Source organism: Monodon monoceros, unplaced genomic scaffold, assembly GCF_005190385.1.
Source record: "Monodon monoceros isolate NGI ecotype Baffin Bay Population unplaced genomic scaffold, NGI_Narwhal_1 Super_Scaffold_5, whole genome shotgun sequence".
Taxonomy (NCBI): domain Eukaryota; kingdom Metazoa; phylum Chordata; class Mammalia; order Artiodactyla; family Monodontidae; genus Monodon; species Monodon monoceros.
The window spans coordinates 72978335-72999145 of NW_021703782.1; the positions used below are offsets into that span (position 1 = coordinate 72978335).

The 20811-nt window shown below is 43.6% G+C and overlaps 1 protein-coding gene across 5 annotated transcripts in view; it reads left to right on the top strand.

Moving 5' to 3' along the window:
• The window catches only part of TLE4 (TLE family member 4, transcriptional corepressor), a 150640-nt gene extending 132934 nt beyond the window's left edge, over nt 1–17706 (top strand). For all 5 annotated transcript variants that reach the window (XM_029203682.1, XM_029203683.1, XM_029203687.1 and 2 more), the window contains 6 exons: nt 9763–10012; nt 11104–11351; nt 13101–13248; nt 13702–13852; nt 14210–14286; nt 16018–17706. In XM_029203682.1, the coding sequence (XP_029059515.1) occupies nt 9763–10012; nt 11104–11351; nt 13101–13248; nt 13702–13852; nt 14210–14286; nt 16018–16125 (982 nt within the window). In that variant the 3' untranslated portion in view covers nt 16126–17706. The remainder of the gene's footprint in view (nt 1–9762; nt 10013–11103; nt 11352–13100; nt 13249–13701; nt 13853–14209; nt 14287–16017) is intronic.
• The last annotated feature ends 3105 nt before the right edge of the window (nt 17707–20811 follow it).

Sequence of the window (20811 nt, forward strand, 5' to 3'; positions counted from 1 at the left end):
CTTGATGAGCCTGGCTAATGGTTTATCAATTTTGTTTATCTTCTCAAAGAACCAGCTTTTAGTTTTATTGATCTTTGCTATTGTTTTCTTTGTTTCTATTTCATTTATTTCCGCTCTGATCTTTATGATTTCTTTCCTTCTACTAACTTTGGGTTTTCTTTGTTCTTCTTTCTCTAGTTCCTTTAGGTGTAAGGTTAGATTGTTTATTTCAGAGTTTTCTTGTTTCTTGAGGTAGGCTTGTATTCCTATAAACTTCGCTCTTAGAACTGCTTTTGCTGTATCCCATAGGTTTTGGATCATCATGTTTTCATTGTCATTTGTCTCTAGGTTTTGTTTTTTTTTTTTTTTTTTTTTTTTTCTCGGTACACGGGCCTCTCACTGTTGTGGCCTCTCCCGTTGTGGAGCACAGGCTCTGGACACTCAGGCTCAGCGGCCATGGCTCACGGGCCCAGCCGCTCCGCGGCATGTGGGATCTTCCCGGACCGGGGCACAAACCCGTGTCCCCTGCATCGGCAGGCGGACTCTCAACCACTGCACCACCAGGGAAGCCCTGTCTCTAGGTATTTTTTGATTTCTTCAGTGGTCTCTTGGTCATTTAGTAACGTTTTGTTTAGCCTCTGTGTGTTTGTGTTTTTTACATTTTTTTTCCTCCGTAATTGATTTCTAATCTCATAGCGTTGTGGTCAGAAAAGATGCTTGATACGATTTCAATTTTCTTAAATTTACTGAGGCTTGATTTGTGACCCAAGATGTGATCTCTCCTGGAGAATGTTCCGTGCACACTTGAGAAGAAAGTGTAATCTGCTGTTTTTGGATGGAATGTCCTATAAATATCAATTAAATCTATCTGGTCTACTGTGTCATTTGAAGCTTGTGTTTCCTTATTAATTTTCTGTTTGGATGACCTGTCCAAACAGAACAACGTCACTTGGTGTAAGTGAGGTTGTAAGTCCCCCACTATTATTGTGTTACTGTCAGTTTCCTCTTTTATAGCCGTTAGCAGTTACCTTATGTATTGAGGTGCTCCTATGTTGGGTGCATATATGTTTATATTTGTTATATCTTCTTCTTGGATTGATCCCTTGATCATTGTGTAGTGTCCTTCCTTGTCTCTTGTAACATTCATTATTTTAAAGTCTATTTTATCTGATATGAATATTGCTACTCCAGCTTTCTTTTGATTTGCATTTGCATGGAATATGTTTTCCCTCCCCTCACTTTCAGTCTGTATGTGTCCCTAGGTTTGAAGTGGGTCTCTTATAGACAGCATATATACGGGTCTTGTTTTTGTATCCATTCAGTGAGCCTGTGTCTTTTGTTTGGAGCATTTAATCCATTCACGATTAAGGTAATTATCGATATGTATATTCCTATTATCATTTTGTTAATTGTTATGGGTTTGTTTTTGTAGGTCCTTTTCTTCTCTTGTGTTCCCCTCTTAGAGAAGTTCCTTTAGCATTTGGTGCAGAACTGTTTTGGTGGTGCTGAATTCTCTTAGCTTTTGCTTGTCCGTAAAGCTTTTGATTTCTCTGTCGAATCTGAGTGAGATCCCTGCAGGGTAATCTTGGTTGTAGGTTCTTCCCCTTCATCACTTTAAATATATCATGCCACTCCCTTCTATCTTGTAGAGTTTCTGCTGAGATCAGCTGTTAACCCTATGGGAGTTTCCTTGTATTTTATTTGTTGTTTTTTCCTTGTTGCTTTCAGTAATTTTTCTTTGTCTTTTATTTTTGTCAGTTTGATTACTATGTGTCTCGGCGTGTTTCTCCTTGGGTTTCTCCTGCCTGGGACTATCTGTGCTTCCTGGACTTGGGTGGCTATTTCCTTTCCCATGTTAGGGAAGTTTTCGACTATAATCTCTTCAGGTATTTTCTCAGGTCCTTTCTCTCTTCTTCTGGGACCCCTATAATGTGAATGTTGTTACATTTAATGTTGTCCCAGAGGTCTCTTAGGCTGTTTTTATTTCTTTGCATTCTTTGTTCTTTATTGTGTTCCACAGCAGTGAATTCCACTATTCTGTCTTCCAGGTCACTTACCGTTCTTCTGCTGTTGATTCTTTCTAGTGTGTTTTTCATTTCAGTTATTGTATTGTTCATCCCTGTTTGTTTGTTCTTTAATTCTTCTAGGTCTTTGTTAAACGTTTCTTGCATCTTCTCGATCTTTGCCTCCACTGTTTTTCCGAGGTCCTGGATCATCTTCACTATCATTATTCTGAATTCTTTTTCTGGAAGGTTGCCTATCTCCACTTCATTTAGTTTTTTTTCTGGGGTTTTATCTTGTTCCTTCATCTGGTACATAGCCCTTTGCCTTTTCATCTTGTCTGTCTTTCTGTGAATGTGGTTTTTGTTCCACAGGCTGCAGGATTGTAGTTCTTGCTTCTGCTGTCTGCCCTCTGGTGGATGAGGCTATCTAAGAGGATTGTGCAAGTTTCCTGATGGGAGGGACTGGTGGTGGGTAGAGCTGGCTGTTGCTCTGGTGGGCAGAGCTCAGTAAAACTTTAATCCACTTGTCTGCTGATGGGTGGGGCTGGGTTCTCTCCCTGTTGGTTGTTTTGCCTGAGGCAACCCAACACTGCAGCCTACCCGAGCTCTTTGGTGGGGCTAATGGCGGACTCTGGGAGGGCTCACTCCAAGGAGTACTTCCCAGAACTTCTGCTGCCAGTGTCCTTGTCCTCACGGTGAGACACAGCCACACCCCGCCTCTGCAGGAGACCCTCCAACACTAGCAGGTAGGTCTGGTTCAGTCTCCTATGGGGTCACTGCTCCTTCCCCTGGGTCCCGATGAGCACACTACTTTGTGTGTGCCCTCTAAGAGTGGAGTCTCTGTTTCCCTTCGTCCTCTCAAAGTCCTGCAATCAAATCCCTCTAGCTTTGAAAGTCTGATTCTCTAGGAATTCCTCCTCCCGTTGCCGGCCCCCCAGGTTGGGAAGCCTGATGTGGGGCTCAGAACCTTCACTCCCGTGCGTGGACTTCTGTGGTATAAGTGTTCTCCAGTTCGTGAGTCACCCACCCAGCAGTTATGGGATTTGATTTTACTGTGATTGCGCTCCTCCTACTGTGTCATTGTGGCTTCTCCTTTGTCTTTGGATGTGGGGTATCATTTTTGGTGAGTTCCAGTGTCTTCCTGTCGATGATTGTTCAGCCGTTAGTGGTGATTTCAGTGCCCTCACAAGAGGGAGTGAGCGCACGTCCTTCTAATCTGCCATCTTGAACCAATCTCCGTGGCTGAGAATTTTTGTTCCTGGAGTGACACACGCCAAATGCAATTGGCAAATGACATCAAGAACCCCAAAGAGAGTGCGGTGTGTTCGACAGAATATGAATCCTGGAGTGTGACAGATGCAAGTTTGGATTCTGACTCTGCCAGTTGACACTGGGAAGGAAGTGACTTTATTAGGAGCTTCAGTTGGCTCATCTTTACAGCAGGGCTGGCACCTCCCTGATAAGGAGGGCATGAGGATGCGATGATATGGTATATGTTTAGCACAGTGTTTGCTATGCAGTGGCTCTTGAGTCAACTGCAGCATCGTTTCCCCTTGAGCTTTGCCCAGGTTATTACCGTTCTTTCAATTGCTCATGCAGTAGAACATAGTGGGAGGCAGAGATGGCCCAAGGAGATTAGACTGAGTAAATTAGACTCCCTGTTCCTGTCATTGGTATGTCTTTACCAAGGCACCAAGGCCTATAAATTCACACTCATTTATGCATATAGAGAGAAATACTTTCATTAAAGATTTTTACAAAGTTATGAAACTTGTACATGTTTTTCAACAGGAAAACTATTTTTTGTGCTAGAACATAAAGCATAATAAATCACCTAAAGGCCTCCCTCACCACACACACAAAGTAACTGCCTTTCTCTAGAAAGACAACAGTCGCGCATCTCTGTCCTAATTATTTTTACAGAATAATTGCTAGATATTATCAAAAATTATAATTAAATGCATGTTCCAAACTAATTAATAAAATAGCATTTATTTGGTAATTCACATTGGGTCCAGTTGCTTATGCTGGTGAATTAGCAAAGGTCCCACTCAATAACTAACTAGAATGACAGCAGTTTAATTTCAACATAAGCCAAAAGTGGACTTTTTTCCTCACTTGCTACTTACATGAGACTTTTATAAATAGCGTAAAAGTATTTGATTAAAACCATTGCACTAATTATATTATGGGAAATGACATGTGATTTCAGCCATAACAAAAAATCTCAGATTTATGGGTTTTAGGCTGCTCAGAATTCAGAAATTCTTCTCTGTTGTTGTTTTTATTTGTTTTTATAAAGCAAGATTTTTCAAAATAGGAACAATTCCTGACACACAGCCAACCCTCAAGTATTTGTGGGCTGGCTAACCTGCTAGTGGGTTCACATGCTACTAGAACCCAGTCTTCTGTCCTCCTGCATGAAGTATCAGTACAACAGCCAGACCTTTCATTGTGAATTCAAGGTCTAGTTCTATCTCGTGAGACGTTGGAAACTTGGGCAAGGTGTCGCAAAGCATGGAACTGATGAGTTTGGCATTACTGAAGTGGGCCTCTCGTAGGGGGAGGTGGAGGTGGGAAGGCCAAGGATCTTCTCGACTATGCTGGAGTTTCATCAAAAGATGATGATCCAAATAAAACAGCAACTTCGATACACGTTTTAAACAGGTAGATTTGCAGATGTCTGAATTGTTTGAAGTATAGTTCTGTCAGAAAGTCCAAACTTCCTTTCTTTTCACCATCTCCCTTGGAGATCACTCTTAGCTTTTAGTAGCTTTGCCTCCCGAGAGAGAATTTCTCTGTCTCCCTGCCCCTATTCCTTCCAGCCCCGTATTTTTAGTTCTTTGTTGGACATCTCAGCTGGACATCTTGAGTGTGTATTACTTGCACTACAAATTCATCATATTCACAAAATGCTTCCCCAGACTAGGTGTTCCTCCCAATTGCCTGGTTTTCAGAGTACTCTGTTCCTTGTTCCCTGAGCTCAGAAACTCAGTTATTATTGGCTTCTTCCTCACATCTCATTAGTTGAGTCCTACACAGTTTCATATCCAGTTACTTCTAGTGTGTCATCCTTCTCCTTGCCCAGTTCAGGTCCCCCATTGCCTCTCGTCTAGATTATTCAAATAATTGTCTCTTATTCCTCCTATCCATTGTACTCCTTGCTACCAAATTTATTCTATGAGTGGCTTTGCCCCAGTAATGTCCCACTCCTCCTCCTCCTAAAAACACTCTTCAGTAAATTCTGTTTGTGGAATTCTCAGGCCGACCTTCTAGGCCCTCCCTCTTATACATTGTGTGTGTGTGTGTGTGTGTGTGTGTGTGTGTGTGCGCGCGCGCGCGTGCAGTGTATTTTATCAGGCTGTACTCGGGCCAGCTGCTTCAAGTACTTACTGTGTTGGGTCATTGTTGAGTAAGTGAATTCCCCAGTTAAAACCAATCCAGGACTTTCCCAGATCATTTTACCTCTTCCTTTTAGAGCTGCTCCCTCCACCTGGAATGGTTTTTCCATCTTCCTCCCTCTTTGGAAAAATCCTTCCATTCTCTAAAACCCATCTCCAGTACCATGTCTCTCATGAAACGTAAGCTTTATTTTTGGTTTTTGAACCACCACAGAACTTCATCCTTCCCATCTTGCACCTGGTATTGTAATCACTTCTGTACTTTTCTCATCATGCTTCCTAGATTACAAGCCACTTATGGGCAAGGCAAGTGTCTTACCTGATACTGTACCTCAGCATGACATCTAAATCAGAATATGTGGATAAGGAGTATTGATGCATTTAATTAGGTGGAAAAAGAAAAGGTTTTCAAGCCTGGGCCTCCCTAATTTCTAGGAAGGTTGGCTTTCATTACACATTCCAGTACTCTTTGCTAGCTACACATCAAAGAGTTTGTTGAAATCTGATGATAAGTATGTACTAGAGCTTTCTTTCTTCCAGTTTTGAGTGTCTTATATAAATAGTAAACACGGGGCTACATTATATCCTTAATGCAATTAGACTCTTGAAATTCTTAATAAGGGAGTTCCAGGAACATAGTAGGTGCTCACAGAGTGGTTGTGGTTGAGTTGAATAATGTCATATTGAAAACTTCAAGAGAAATGGTGTGCCTGATTTCTTAACTATTTTAAATTCTCAGGGCTCTTTAAAAACCATTTAGTTATTCTAGAGGGGAGAGAAGGGATGTCTCTTCAAGGAGATTATCATTAAGAATGTATAACACCGTCTCTAAACTTGGAATAATCTTCCTTTTTCTTTCTTTAAGATTTAGTCGTCATGACCTCTTAATTGCTAAATCAGTTAGCCTTTGTCTCCATTGTCATCCCTCAGAATCTCAGCCTTTCTCTACAAGTATTACTGCCTTCCCCTCCTTGCCTGAACGGATGCCTGGCTCTCTCCCGAGGGGACCCCTTCACCTGCAGCCCTCCAAAGGGTGCCCTTTCATTCACTTCACATCAGCAGTCGGAGCCAGTGGCAGGGCTGATAAAGGCTGTGGTTGATTCCCTCCCCCACCTCCTGTTCCTTTCCAGTCTCTTCTGGAACTGAACTCCTTCTACCTTCTTGTGAAAACCCAACCCCTTTCAGGCCTGTGCCGTGGGTCTCTACCCCCTCCTCAGCCTTGCTGGGAGATTTCCCAATTAATTAAAAACTTGACACTTGGTCCACTCAGAGCCTGCCATCATCCTGGGTGTCACTGCTGTTCACAAGGTCAGGCCCCCAGTAACATTGTCTCAGGGCTTGGGCCACATCACCTCTAGTGAACCTCTGCCCTTCTCGACTTCAGTTACCTACTTACCCCAAAGAAGACCTTGTCATCAGCCCTCACTGTCACCTCCAGGATCCACGCATGCCATCCAGTACAGCCTTCTCTGCCTCTACCCAGAGAAATCTGGAATTGCAGATCCGTTCCCAGCTTTCTAACCGTCTCTCAAGCCCTGGCTACTAGCTTCCCCTTATAGCTTGCTGCACTAGCCCCCTGACTAGTTTTCCCTCTTCCGTTCTGCCACCAACAACCAGAACAGTCTTTTGAAAACATGAACTGAATCATGGCGCTCACTTCCCCCGCACACAAGTCTCCAGTGACTTCCCACTCCACTCGGAATAACAGGCCGGACTCTGCCTCACAGCCTACGAGGCCCTTTTTCACATGGCCCCTGCACCCCTCTCCAGCCTGTCACTCTCCCCTGAGTGCCCCTGGCTTTCTCCCTTGCTGCTTCTTCTCAGACTTGCATTGACCGCCCCCTCCCTTCTCTATGCGTGCAAGACTAGGTCCTGCCTCAGCTCTCAGCTTGCACACCGCCTCGGACCTTGCTGCGCGCCTTCCGTCTCTTTTATCTGAAACTCTGTGTGTGTATGTGGGTGTGTGTGTGTGAGAGAGAGAGAGAGAGAGAGAGCGCGCACACATTTACTGCTGTCGGAGGTTACTGATGTATCAGCTTATGTATTAGCTCTTTTCCCTTCTGGGATGTGGGCGCTGGAGGATAGGGACTTTGGATATCTTACTCACCTCTGATTCCCCAGCATCTGATAGTACCTGATTCATACTGGGTATTTAATAAATATTTTCTGACTAAGTGAATAGCGCAAGCATCCTGCCTCCCTCTGGCCTTCAGTGTACCATACTCCTTCTCATACCATCTTCCTTTCTTGGCCAAGGAAATTAATACCTGTTCTTTATATTGCAGCCCCATTGCCATGAATTTCCCTGTTCTTCTCACTTTGTCCAATTCCCAGAGTACATGGCCTGTCCATTGTTCATAGCATTGACCATCTGACATTTTAATCTTTATATATGTTAGTATCTCACTAATGAATCAACCCCTCAACCTACCTGCCACCTACCCCCAGCCCCCAGAAAGTAACTTTTGGAGAATAAGGAGTAGGTGGGGTTTTTTTCTCTCTGTTGTACCCCCAGTCCTTTCTGTTGCATCCCCAAGTACTTCTCGCACTGGGATAACCCAAGAAATATGTGATTGACCATCTGCTCCCCCTCTCCATGTTCTTGTCTCTCCTGATTATCTGCCTCTCTGACTGCTCTTGCTGGAGGTCCCCTACATGTTGTAAGCATTTTCTTAAATTTTGTATCTAGTCTACTCATTATATAATCTGCCCCAGGATTATTCTTTTCTGCTCCTTTAGCTTCAACTATCACTTCTTTGTGGATGAGCACACATCGATCTTTCTGACCTGAACTCTCTTCTGAATCACAGTGCTCAACTTCTGGTTGAGATGTTTGGGTTCTCACCTGCCCTCAGGTTGAAGAAAACCGTACCATTTACCTCCCCACGTCTGTACCCTTCGGTTATGCTTCCCTGTCACCTTCACTAATGTATTGTGGCCTACCTAGCCACCTGGGTTCCGAGCCTGAGAGCTCTGCTCAGCATCTCTCTCTCCCAGGCCACGCATCCAACATTTCTCCAAGTCCGTTGCTTCGACCACGGGAATATGTCTCTTGTCTCCCCAGCTTCCCACCACTTCCCCCTCAGCAGTCCGACATACTCCTTCTCTTCTACAGCCCAGTTCTAACCCACTTCTCTGCGTAATTTACAGAGAGAGAGAAAGCCCTCTGCCCTCTGGCCCCCAAATCTGCCACAGCCGCATCCTTTCTGGGGACATTTGGGACTTTGGTGATGATGTCCCCTCAATAATGGGCTGAATTTTGATGCATGTGGCTAGCCTGTAGATTTTTGCATTAGGGAACTGTAAACTGTTTTGGTTCTAAAACTTCCCCGATAGGTCCAAGCTCCTGTCCTTTGTCTACCCACAAATGTTTTCCCTTGGTATGTCTTTCATAAACTTCTTCCCATAAACAGAGCACATTCTGAAGCTCAGTGCCAAAGACAATGATATCATCTCCAAAGTGGGCTACTGCCCGTGATGGTTCCCCAAGACAGGCCCTGCTCCCTCCTGCCTACCACCGACATCTCCTGCCTCCTGAAACCCAACATGCATCCCAACAGCCTCACTTGCTGACTGTTCCCTGACTTCAGTGCCTTAAGAATAGAGGTGTCTGTTGAGGGAGATGCTTTAACTTAAGTTGCGTTTTAGAGCCAAATGCTTTCACAACTGGAGGGTTTTCCCTGGAAATGGCCTGGAGTTGGAGCTGCTGATAGGAACTCACAGGTGGGCCTCTGGGGCAGTCACACAGGATGCTTTTTTAGGTTCTGACTCCATTGGGAATGGGATTACTAGGATTTGTTATTGTCAAGTCTGATGGGACTTAATCCAAATTTTTTTTTTTCCTTTTTTGGTGGGTCATATGCCATTTCAGTATCTAGGCCTAGATCCTCTTAACACCTTAAAACTTGATAATTTTAGCTTACAGATTTTCATTAGTAAGTCACTTGATTGGAGTGAAGTGATCTATAGGTTAAAATCTTACCACAGGCTTCTGAATCACCTGAAGTAGAAGGCAATGCAAGTTTGTAGAGTGTCCTGGAGAAGTAGTTACTATGCTGGGCATTGGTGATCTTATTCTCTAAGAAGCGTAGGTAGCCTTCACTCCATTTTAAAGATCAGAATCAAGTAAGGTTCAGAGAGGTTATGTAACTACTGATGTCACACAGCAGCTAGCAAAGAGTTGATGCGGTATTTGATCATAGATTTAGCTCAGTGGCTCTGAAAGTTATGTTCTTTCCACCATATTCAGTAAATTTGACTTGTTTGCAAATCATACGTAGCACTGAAAATGTTTTATTTCTCGTCTCATTACAGTGATCAGTTAAGTAACATTTTTTGCATTCTCCCTTTCCTATCTTTTCTCCTCGCCACTGCCTTAGAGCATACTCCTTCCACGTTACTGCGGACGGTCAGATGCAGCCTGTCCCCTTCCCCCCGGACGCCCTCATTGGCCCCGGCATCCCCCGCCACGCTCGCCAGATCAACACCCTGAACCACGGGGAGGTGGTGTGTGCGGTGACCATCAGCAACCCCACGCGACACGTGTACACGGGCGGCAAGGGCTGCGTCAAGGTCTGGGACATCAGCCACCCCGGCAACAAGAGCCCCGTCTCTCAGCTCGACTGTCTGGTGAGTGAACGTGGATGAACATGGTTTAAGCCCTCATGCAGAAAATAGGACCTGGATGTACCAGCAACACACAGAATTGATCCCAAGCGGGTAGTTGTCTCCAGTGATTTGTGCTGTTTGACTTGGAGCGCTGACGAGAAGGTGTCTTCTTTCAGTTACTTAAGGTACATTTATCCGGTTCTTCACGTGTGGCACTTGCTCCAGTGCAGTTTTCATTCACCCTGCCCAGTGCACGGGAGCAGGCAGACCACTTGCTTTCCTATCTGATAGAGGAGTTTAAGAAAACTACGAGCCCACGATGGTTTCTGTGAGAGTGCACCCAAGTATCAGAATCTGTCACACTGTGAGACAAGAGTAACTTAATACTTCACGTGGCAAACACTAGCTACCCCGTTAGCTGTCTCATGGGTATTCGTCCTCGGGTTATTTAGGAAATTTCAGTTTGATTTTCATCCTCGGACCAGCAGTAGCACGTTTCGCGGCAGCATGATGCTGGGTCGGTTTCAGGTGACTGCACAAGACTCCCGTAACCTCACGAGCTGGGAGGACGTGGTGTCCTCTGTCACGTAACACGCCTTGGTCAAGCCTTGCCTCCAGTTGGTGCTGCTTAATCGAGCCCGTGCTGTCCCTCGGCCAGGTAACGCAGGGCCAGGCGAACGGAAGGGACCACAAGGTCTCTAACTCCCTGGCACTTGTCTGGCAGCAGAAAGAGGGCCTTTCAGCAGCCAGGCCGTGTGTACCCCGTTCACGGTGTGCCTCCTCCAGGGTTGTGAGCGCTGCTGCGTCTGCATGTGCGAACGACTCAGACTCAGGCGGCGGCTTGATTCGCTGGTGCCGAGAGTGGGTCTAGATCTTTGCATTTTCATGCTAATTAGGATTAAATATCTCAGTACTGAATTTTGTAGATCAAGTTTAAGTACTTCCTTAATTTCATGTAATTTACTAGCATTAATCCACTTTATCATTGTCATAAGTGAAAATAGCTCATTGAAACCAGGAGGGAACACAATACTTTTATGGATTTTTGCTCTCATGTTAATGCTGTTTTCCTTTCCTCATGAATAACCTCTTGATGGGTTTTGTCTCTACAGAACAGGGATAACTACATCCGTTCCTGCCGACTGCTCCCTGATGGTCGCACCCTAATTGTGGGAGGGGAAGCCAGTACCCTGTCCATTTGGGACCTGGCGGCTCCCACCCCGCGCATCAAGGCAGAGCTGACGTCCTCGGCCCCCGCCTGCTACGCCTTGGCCATCAGCCCCGACTCCAAGGTCTGCTTCTCATGCTGCAGCGACGGCAACATCGCCGTGTGGGACCTGCACAACCAGACGCTGGTGAGGTGGGTCAGCAGGGTCCCTGACCAGGGCACTGGATTTACCTGTGCTGTGCCAGAGAGCTGTGTGTGTGTCTTTTTAAAAAGATGAAACATAACTGTCTTACTAAAAATTGTTAAGAATAGGACCGTTTTAAGATGCTGTAAAATCTTGTTTTCTGCACCATTTGAACTTTATCGGATGAGGGGTTGTTTTCTTTCTTTCTTTTTTTTTTTTTTTTAATTATACTGAGCATCACCAATTCAGGTTTTAAAATAGGAGGTCGGTTTTATTTATTTTTCTTTTTTATAAATTTATTTATGTATTTATTTATCTTTGGCTGTGTTGGGTCTTTGTTGCAGTGCTCGGGCTTCTCATTGCGGTGACTTCTCTTGTTGCGGAGCACGGGCTCTAGGCATGCAGGCTTCAGTAGTTGTGGCACACAGGCTCAGTAGTTGTGGCACACGGGCTTTGTGGCACTGCAGCATGTGAGATCTTCCCGGACCAGGGCTCGAACCCGTGTCCCCTGCATTGGCAGGCGGATTCTTAACCACTGCACTACGAGGGAAGTCCCAGGAGGTCAGTTTTACATAATTAATGCACATAAGGTGCCCGTGACCTCATGAGCTCGTTAGACTTATGTAGTTTGCCACCTGTGCTAACAAACCATCGTTGTCAGTAGGTACTCACTGAGAAGGTTCGCAGTGCGTGGCGCAGTCCTTGGAGCTGCGTGTATCTGACACGTTCTTTCCTTCGACAAATGATCATTGAGCTCTTACCCTGGGCCCAGGCATTGTGTTGGGTGCGCCTCAGCCTGAAATGATCTAGATAATCTGTTGTCCCACCTTACAGGATGGATAGACATAACTGTTTGTTTAGAAATGAGGTTGTGGAGGATCGGCACTGATAGGAAAAGCCCTGAAACACGTGTGTCTCCAGATGTCAGCACCTGAGAGAGCAGGAAGCCAGAGGTGTGATCCGCTAACGGGTGTGCAGAGGGTGTAGTGGAGCCCAGCTACAGGTCCAGGGGAGGGTGGAAGGAGAAGAGGCCCCTGCTGTCTGTCTGTAATGTATTTTGCAGGACGGAGCTCTATAAATGATTCCAAAAACAAAACAGTTAATCACGTTTTCCCCTTTTGAGTAAGGCTCTTATGAGGAACTGCTTCGAGGCCCCGGCCCCCGTGTCTTTCGTACATTTTACCTGCTCCTGGGGCAGCTGAGAGTCACACTGAGGTGCTTTCCACGCTCCTTCCTTGAGAGCACAGCCTCTCATCCTGCACAGCCTCCTACAGTTGCGTTGTTGCTCGCTGGCAGGATTTGTTCTGCTGCTCACTGTGCCCATCCCCAGAGCTTTTAGAAGGGAAACGACTCCTCGCACCCTCTGAAATGCTCGCCTTCTTTCACATCACACCGACAGAATAGGTCTCAGGTTATATCTTGGATTAGTTCATTTTCATGTGGCTGTGTTTTCTTTTGATCCAGGTGGAGAATTTCTTCCATCAGTTGTTTCAGTTGTTTTTAGCATAAGAGTAATTTGAAGAGGACTTCCTAAGTGTTCAAAAATAAACAAAACGTGCAGGAGATTCAGCATCTCAGTTAAACTTTAATCTCTCTACGTATATGCTTTGTTATTACTTTGAATAATAGAAAATATAATAAACCAAAAGGAAATCTACGCATAGGGCCTGTAATGAAATTGATGGCTGAGGAATTCTAAACTGAGTTCACCTAAAAATTAACGGTTGAAGGACTTTTCTCCATGTTGACATCTTCAGGCAATTCCAGGGCCACACAGACGGGGCCAGCTGTATTGACATTTCTAACGATGGCACCAAGCTCTGGACGGGCGGCTTGGACAACACGGTCCGGTCCTGGGACCTGCGCGAAGGGCGGCAGCTGCAGCAGCACGACTTCACCTCCCAGGTGTGCACTCGTGCACGTGACATTTTAGAGACCTGGTTTTGTGAAATATGTGAGAGACTTCAGCGGCAATTCATTGACCACATGACAGAGTCACTTTTACTCTGAATTAGATAACTAAAAATTTTGTTGTTTTCTGTCAAAATACAACAGTATATATTTTATCGAAGGACAGAAAAAATTTCATTTATTACAGGCTTTTAGCAGGTTTTAATTTCAATGACCATTACTCTATAGATCTTTGAATTTCACACAATTGATTAGTAAGTTAGATTGTGGAGATCTGACTCATTACTTGGGATCACACCCTTTGACTTTGATTTCTTCCTGTACAATTCACATTATCTTGATTTCCTTCATTATTTAAGTAGTATCCCCAGAGGGGAAGCAGTGCCTCCTCTTTAAAGGAAGTGTGTCCTCTATAGCCACCATCACCGTCACCTGTTTTAATTCTAGATCTTTTCTCTGGGCTACTGCCCAACTGGAGAGTGGCTGGCGGTGGGGATGGAGAACAGCAACGTGGAGGTGCTGCACGTCACCAAGCCCGACAAGTACCAGCTCCATCTCCACGAGAGCTGCGTCCTGTCACTCAAGTTCGCCCATTGTGGTAAGCAGGCCCCTGGCGTCCACTGCCTGTCATTCGTCCTTCCTCCTGATTCACTTCAAGTCCGGTCTTTAGTTCATTGACGTGTCCCTCTTCAGAATTATATTACTTCCTCATGCATGCCTGCTTCCCAAATACCATGTAATTTTCTGCAGTTTATCCACTTTATCCTTGTCCTGAGTATAAATGACTCATTAAATCTAGGAGAGTGGGCTTTATTTTTCCAACGAAAAGAAACTCTTATTTGTTGCAGATTAGATTAGGTGAGTTTTCTGTGTATCATTTGACGCTCTGTAACACAAGTCTCAGGACTCTGACAAAGGAATAAACACTACCTTTTTTGAAACCCTGTTCCTATAGGCAAATGGTTTGTAAGCACGGGAAAGGACAACCTTCTGAATGCCTGGAGAACACCTTACGGGGCCAGTATATTCCAGGTAACACTTCACTTGTGTAGCCTTCACCCACTGTGCGCTCACTGCATGGTTCTCTGTGCCTTCTCGCAGGTTAATAACGCACGGACGTGTCCTAGGAGGTAGGAGCTAGTGTCACTCCCATCGCACAGAGGGGAAAACTGTGCCTGAGGGGGAGACTAGGGTCACAGCTGCAAGCTGTGCAGACAGGAGTTGTGTCCATTTCTCTCTGAGCTCAGAGCCCAGGTGCCGTGCCCGTGGCCCTAACTAGCTCTTCACACCCCATCCCTTTTTACATGTTAGAGTAGCAGTTTCATGTCTTCTGTGAAATTTATTTATTTATTTAATTTTAATTATGGCTTTTAAAATTTTTGTTTAAAATTTGAGCATTTTGCTTGAATATTCATTCGTGTTGTTATTCCTGATTTCCCGCCCCCAAAAGAGTGCTGTGGAAAAGTGTAATAAATCTTGATTCATTTTATGAACTTTTATTAACTCAGTGGTACTTTGTGTAGTTTGTGGAATTATTTGCAGGAGAACCAGATTGTAGGCATGATACACACTCACATACAGATCTCTCTCTTCTCTCTTGCTAGTAGGTGAGAATTTCATAGGCAAGTTAAAGAAGATTTCCTTTTTAACCTTCTGTGTTTAGGATGTTATTTTCTAGGTGGTGGTCTGTTTTTAGGAATAACATAACAGCGTTGCAGTTTTCTTGACCATGTGGTACTAAGTCGTAGAGGAGATTAATTCATTTGAATCTAAAACTGCATATATTGAGTGAAAGTACTGTGCAAGATCATAGGACAAAAATAGCAGATTCTTACTGTCATGAAGTTTATAATGTAATACAGTGGTTTTTGTATTGTCGATCACAACCTTTTAGATGGTCCCAACCAGCACTTTTTTAAAAAATGAAATAAAAAATGTTAAGAGTATATTTTTTGTAGTGAGTATAAGTATTATATCTCGTTTCTCTGGGTTATGAAGTAAAATTATGTCTCGGGTCTCTGGGTTGTGAAGTAAAATGTATTTATTACAGGTTGCGTTCCAAAAGTTTGAGAAACACTGGTAGTAGGTTAGCATCTGCGTGTCAAACGTTCAAAGTCCCAGTTAAAATCCTGTGGGCTTTGTTTGTTTGTTTGTTTAGCACAGTTTAGTTAAGTTAACCGTGACTGCTTTGCAGTGGGTGTAGTTGAACATGGTATTTGGAGCTCTAATAAGAGTGGTAACATTTTTCTTCCTAACTATTGAACTCCTCCCCACTTGCACATTTATATTCTATTTTTACATAGGGGACAACGAGGTTTTATGTTGAAATATTTTTACATTCCCTATCTCAAAAACTATAGTATTTTCAATATGCTTCCCCACTATTACCTCACCTGGACTCCGAGGCCACCTTCTGTCGTGGCAGACAGGTAAGCTGTCTTTACCTAATTACCTCTTTTACGGAAGGTGAGGGCCGAGACAGGTTAAGTGACGTGTCTAGCATTCTGCAGCTCCGTCTACATCCAAGCCATCCGAGTGAAGGTGAGGGTTTTCACACTGAGAACCCTGTGCTCTTAGCTGGAGACTGGGATTTGAAGTAGAGCCTTCCTTCATCAGCGTCCAGGACTGCCTTTCCTCGCTTGGGCTCCTGTTTTGGTCAAGGGAACATGTTATGCTTCTTTTTGCTCCAGATCCTCCAGGCCTGCCTCTCAGTGTTCATGGGTTTTCTTTCAGTCTTTAACGTGTTCGTGTGTCTCTTCCCAGTCCAAAGAATCCTCATCGGTGCTCAGCTGTGACATTTCTGTGGATGACAAATACATTGTCACTGGCTCTGGGGATAAGAAGGCCACGGTTTATGAAGTTATTTATTAAGGACAAATCTTCATGCGAACTGGACTCCTCCTTGTAGCACTTTGTTCTGTCATCCTTCTGTTCCCCCGCATCCGAAACCAAGGATTTCCAGTACTCATTGCAGTCGTGGAGCTCAGTCCCCGCCTTCCCCCACTTCCTTCCTGCTGTTGAATTGTGAATACTCGTTAAGAACCTGTGATACCAAATCTTCAGCTATCTACTCGGAAGAACATGGATAAACCCTACTTAACAGTGAAAGGAATCTTTAATTATGTATTATATCTGTAATATATTTATTTTGTTTAAAGAAGGCTTTCTAACAATGACTGACTAAATAAAGCTGTCTGCTCCTGCATTGATAATGAAGATGAGTTGTATTTGATACCCCTCCCCCCCTTTTTTTGGCAAAGGAGGGGAAAGGAAGGTTTAAAATAACTGATTAAAAATGTCACTAAATGTAGACTAATGACTGTATAGAGATGTGAAATGTATAATTACATATGGAAGCAATATGTTGCTGTGTTGTTAGATGTTTTTGTTTTTTACTTATTTTAAAGATGTTTGGAAATTTGAATAATTAGAAGGTGACAGACCATGTCATATTCATTTGAGTCTATTTGGACAACTTTAACCAATATATCTATAGCTTTAGATTATATTCGATAAAAGTAATTGGACTTTTTCTTTTTTTCTTTTTTTGACTTGTTGACAAGTGTCTTTGTAATATGTTTTTAATTCCCTTTTTTTATTGTATTATAGACAGATGAACAAATTAAATTTGGCCTCAGAGGGAGAACTTAATCCCTTCTGGGTATTTTTGCCACATTTCTTTGCAGAGGGAGATGTATACCTTTGGGTAGTTTTGTCAACACGAGAAATGATGGGTTATTTTTTGGCATGTTCTTTGGGAACTGCACAGATTCAGGGGAGGATCCCTCCCACTGTGCAAGTCAAGTCTTTTACAAGACAAGGAGCAGAGGAGGATTTGCAAGGACCTCCCTCTGAAAATCAGAAAGAATGGACTCTCACCTGGGATGAGAACTTGCTTTCTTTACCTCCGGTTCTTTCCATGTCTTAGCTGGATGTCCCTGAAATGGACACAGGCTGTGCCATTGTGCCAGAAACATCGTTGTTAACTTTTATGTTGTTGTTGTTGCTGTTAAGCTATGATATGTGACTCCTTTTTTTTTATTACTATTTTTTGTTTGAATGCTTTAAAAATCTTTTAAGTCTGTGGATCTGCTGATGTACAGTGCCTTTGCTGCTATGGATCAAAATCAAGAGAACTGTGTAGATAAACTTTATTGTATAAGTAGAAAATTACTTAATTTCATACTAGAAATGGATGGATGCTGCAAGTTAAAATGGATTGTCCATTGACGTTCCTAATGTGGTAGCAGGAAAAAAAAAAACGGTGTCTTAAGTGCTTAGTGTTTGATGTCTTTAACAGTTTCGTAAAACTCTACAGTGTAGAAAGATTTTGATACTAAACTGTGCATTGTACATAGTTCTAATGCATTGTATCGACCACCAGTACTTCTATAATGGTAGATTGTTTGTGCATTCAGACTTTTAAGCATTAAACATAAATAACTTCTAGTATGCTTATTTCTAATTCTTTGTTTTGCTGGCTTTAGTTTATTTTCATCTTTGACTATGCCACTCGTATATATTAAAGATTACTAGTTTTATTCAAGGGAGATTGCTGTAAAAAGTCATGTGGGCTTTTTGGTTGTTGCTGTTTTAGTTCTGTGTTTGTTCTTACTTGAGAAGAGCTAGGAGGGAGGATGGATAGAGGTTATCGATGACGGCAGATATTTATTGCGTGCCTCTTTAGTTTGTCAAAAAGTTGTCATGTTACTGAAAGCCTTGATGCTTTAGAGCTGTGCTGTTCAATATAGTTACCACTAGCCATTTGTGGCTGTTTAATTTTAACTTGATTAAAATTAAAAATTCAGTTTATCAGTCATACTGACTACATCTCAAATGTCCAGTTTGCCACATACAACTAATGGCTAGCATGTTGGACTACATCAATTTATAGAACATTTCCAAGATCACAGAAAGTTCTGTGGGACCAACGCTGCTTTAGAGTTAGCCGATGCATACCATTTCCAGCCTTTGGGGTTTGGGAAACATTTCCAACGTGATACACTGAAGTCTTTGAACGCCTGAGGTCCCTCGGGCTGCTACTGCTTGGCTTTGTGAAGCTTCAGCATAAGAAGGTCCTTAAAGAATTCTAAACTTTTGGGACTCAAAAACCTGACATTTTATGCCTCCACTGGGTAGAAAGAAGGCTGGGCGTTGGGAGCCCCACGGTGGTCTGGAGTGTCTCAGTGATCAGCTGTGAGAGGTATCGAGTCTTTACGTGCTAAGAGTTCAGCAGTGTTCATCATGGAAGCAGCACTTCACATGTGAGTGTTATGAGTGCTGCTACATCAGATGAATAACGTTTTTAAAGTATTAGCTTAATTAATTTCTGTTTATCCTTATTAACATTTCTTATAAAGTAATAGAGAATTGGAGTAAAAGAAAAATCATTTTGACACAAAGAGTATGACACTTGCCTACTGTGTTGACACTTGTAGAAGAACAAAGTGCCTGCCTCAAGGAGTTAGAATTTTTGTTTGGTGCCTGGTGGGTCAAGTCTGTGATGCCCTTCAGTTTTCTCTTTAGAGAGATCCAAAACACTGGCCGTCGTACTGGATTAAAAATCGAGGTGACTGTGTGAATAAACCTAGCTTTTTAAAATAAATGGGCATCTACTTCCTCTCACTGCTGAGGTTTTATCAGATTAGATTTTTATGTCTCTGATATCAATCTCAGGCCTGGATTGATGTGCACAGCAGTCTTGATGTTGTCGTTTTAATTATAACTTGGTCTGCCATAGTTTTTACTCCAAGTCTGGTCTTGCAGAGTCTGAAGAATGACAAAGACAGAATCACCCTGAACCGGGGAAAACTTGGTTCCAATGAAAGAAGAGAATGGTGCGTAGGACTGGAAGGTTGACTTACGTAGAACTACCAAGAAGTAAAAAGAATCCCTGATTGAAGACCTTCCAAGACCGGCAGGTCAAATGTACAGGGATAGATGCTAACATCTAAAAGTTTTTGCAGGCACACACCTCACTTGTGGGCCACTACTTACTGGCTTCTTGGCCAGTGAGCTGCAGAAGATCAGTCTTACCCTGGAATGGTGTGTGTTGAAGCTTGAACCGCAGCCCTGTTAACACCTGCAAGTGGTTGGAGTTCCGCAGCCATGGCATATCCAGAAACTCAGTTTCAGGCCATCTCGTAGCCACGAAATCCTGGGACCCTACAGCCAAGAGCAGGAGAAATTGATGTCGCAATTTCTGGACAGAGGTGCAGTCCCCGAGCAAGACTTTGATCAGCTAGACCGTCAGTGATGCTCTCAGCTGCGCCATATGGCCAGTTTTTGTATCCTCAGTTGGACATTCTTGCACTGGCATCATATAACTAAAGGGATTTGTCAACTTATATTTTTGGCAGTTGTAAGGAGATTTGTACTGGAATTCCTTGCCCAGCATTAAGTAAGCAGTTACAAAATTATAGAGATGTGGGTACCAAAAGAAATTCTTTTGACATTCTTGGATATACATTTCTGGAGCTACCAGCTCCTGGGCAACGTGTAGGGTGGCATCAGCAACGAGCTCTGGGTCCTGCCACCCCTCAGTTTCCCACTGGGGCATCAGCAGCAGAAGCAGTGACTCACCACCATCCCTGTTTTTTGTTTTTTTTGGGTTTTGTTGTTCTTTTGGTTTTTGTGTTTTTTTTGTTTTTTGCTTTTAACTAATTGCACTTATTTGCCTTTCAGTTCAAGCTTCCATTCAGAACTGACAATGGAAATACTGTATTTTTGACAACCCAAGCACGTCAGAAAACCTCTCGTGTTGGAACATTTTAACACCAATGCTGTTCTAGTGGTAGGATCTTAACTTTCGTTACAAGCTGCTGTTAACATTTTACTTTAGTTCTTTTAGTTTTAGTTCGGGTTTTTGGCAGCAAGTGACAGAATTTTTTGGTCCCAGATAGGAACTAGCAGCGGAGCTGGGCTCTAGTTTACCTCTCCCCAGGGAAGGAAATCCTCAGCTGGGATCTTAGGTATTTGGCCTAAAGGGAAGGAGAATTCCCACAGGGCTGACTTTAGTCCAGAGGAAAACCATGAGCACAGTGCTTTCACAAAAGTTGTTCTGTCTGATCTGACAGCAGGCCTAGACAGGCTGGATGCCAGAATACTGAATTTACGCTATAGGGCACAAAGCATCAGAGGAGAACAATGATTTTCCCAAACTCTCTTATCTCCCAGGGAAGACAAGTCAGCCTAAACCCCAAGGCTCTGGACTTGCAGTTGAAATTCTGTGCCCACCGTGGCAGATTAGAAGAAAATTGGGAAGGGAGCGTTCCAGATGCCTATACCTTGCTGCTCTTCACCCCTTAGTTTCACATGAATTAGCTGGCTTTGGAGACTTTGGCATCACAGCATCTCTTGAAAACTCCTTGAACCAGTCACAGGTAGTCTTTTGAGTTCTTGCAATGTGTGTACTCACTGTGTCCATGATGGGCTCGTAGAATTCCCCACGCCTGACCCTGGCATCTCACTGCCTCAGGCGGGGAGCCTCCCCCGTTAACCTGACACTGTAGCTTGATGAAAATATTTGGAACTAACAAGTTTTCTGTTACTTTGGCA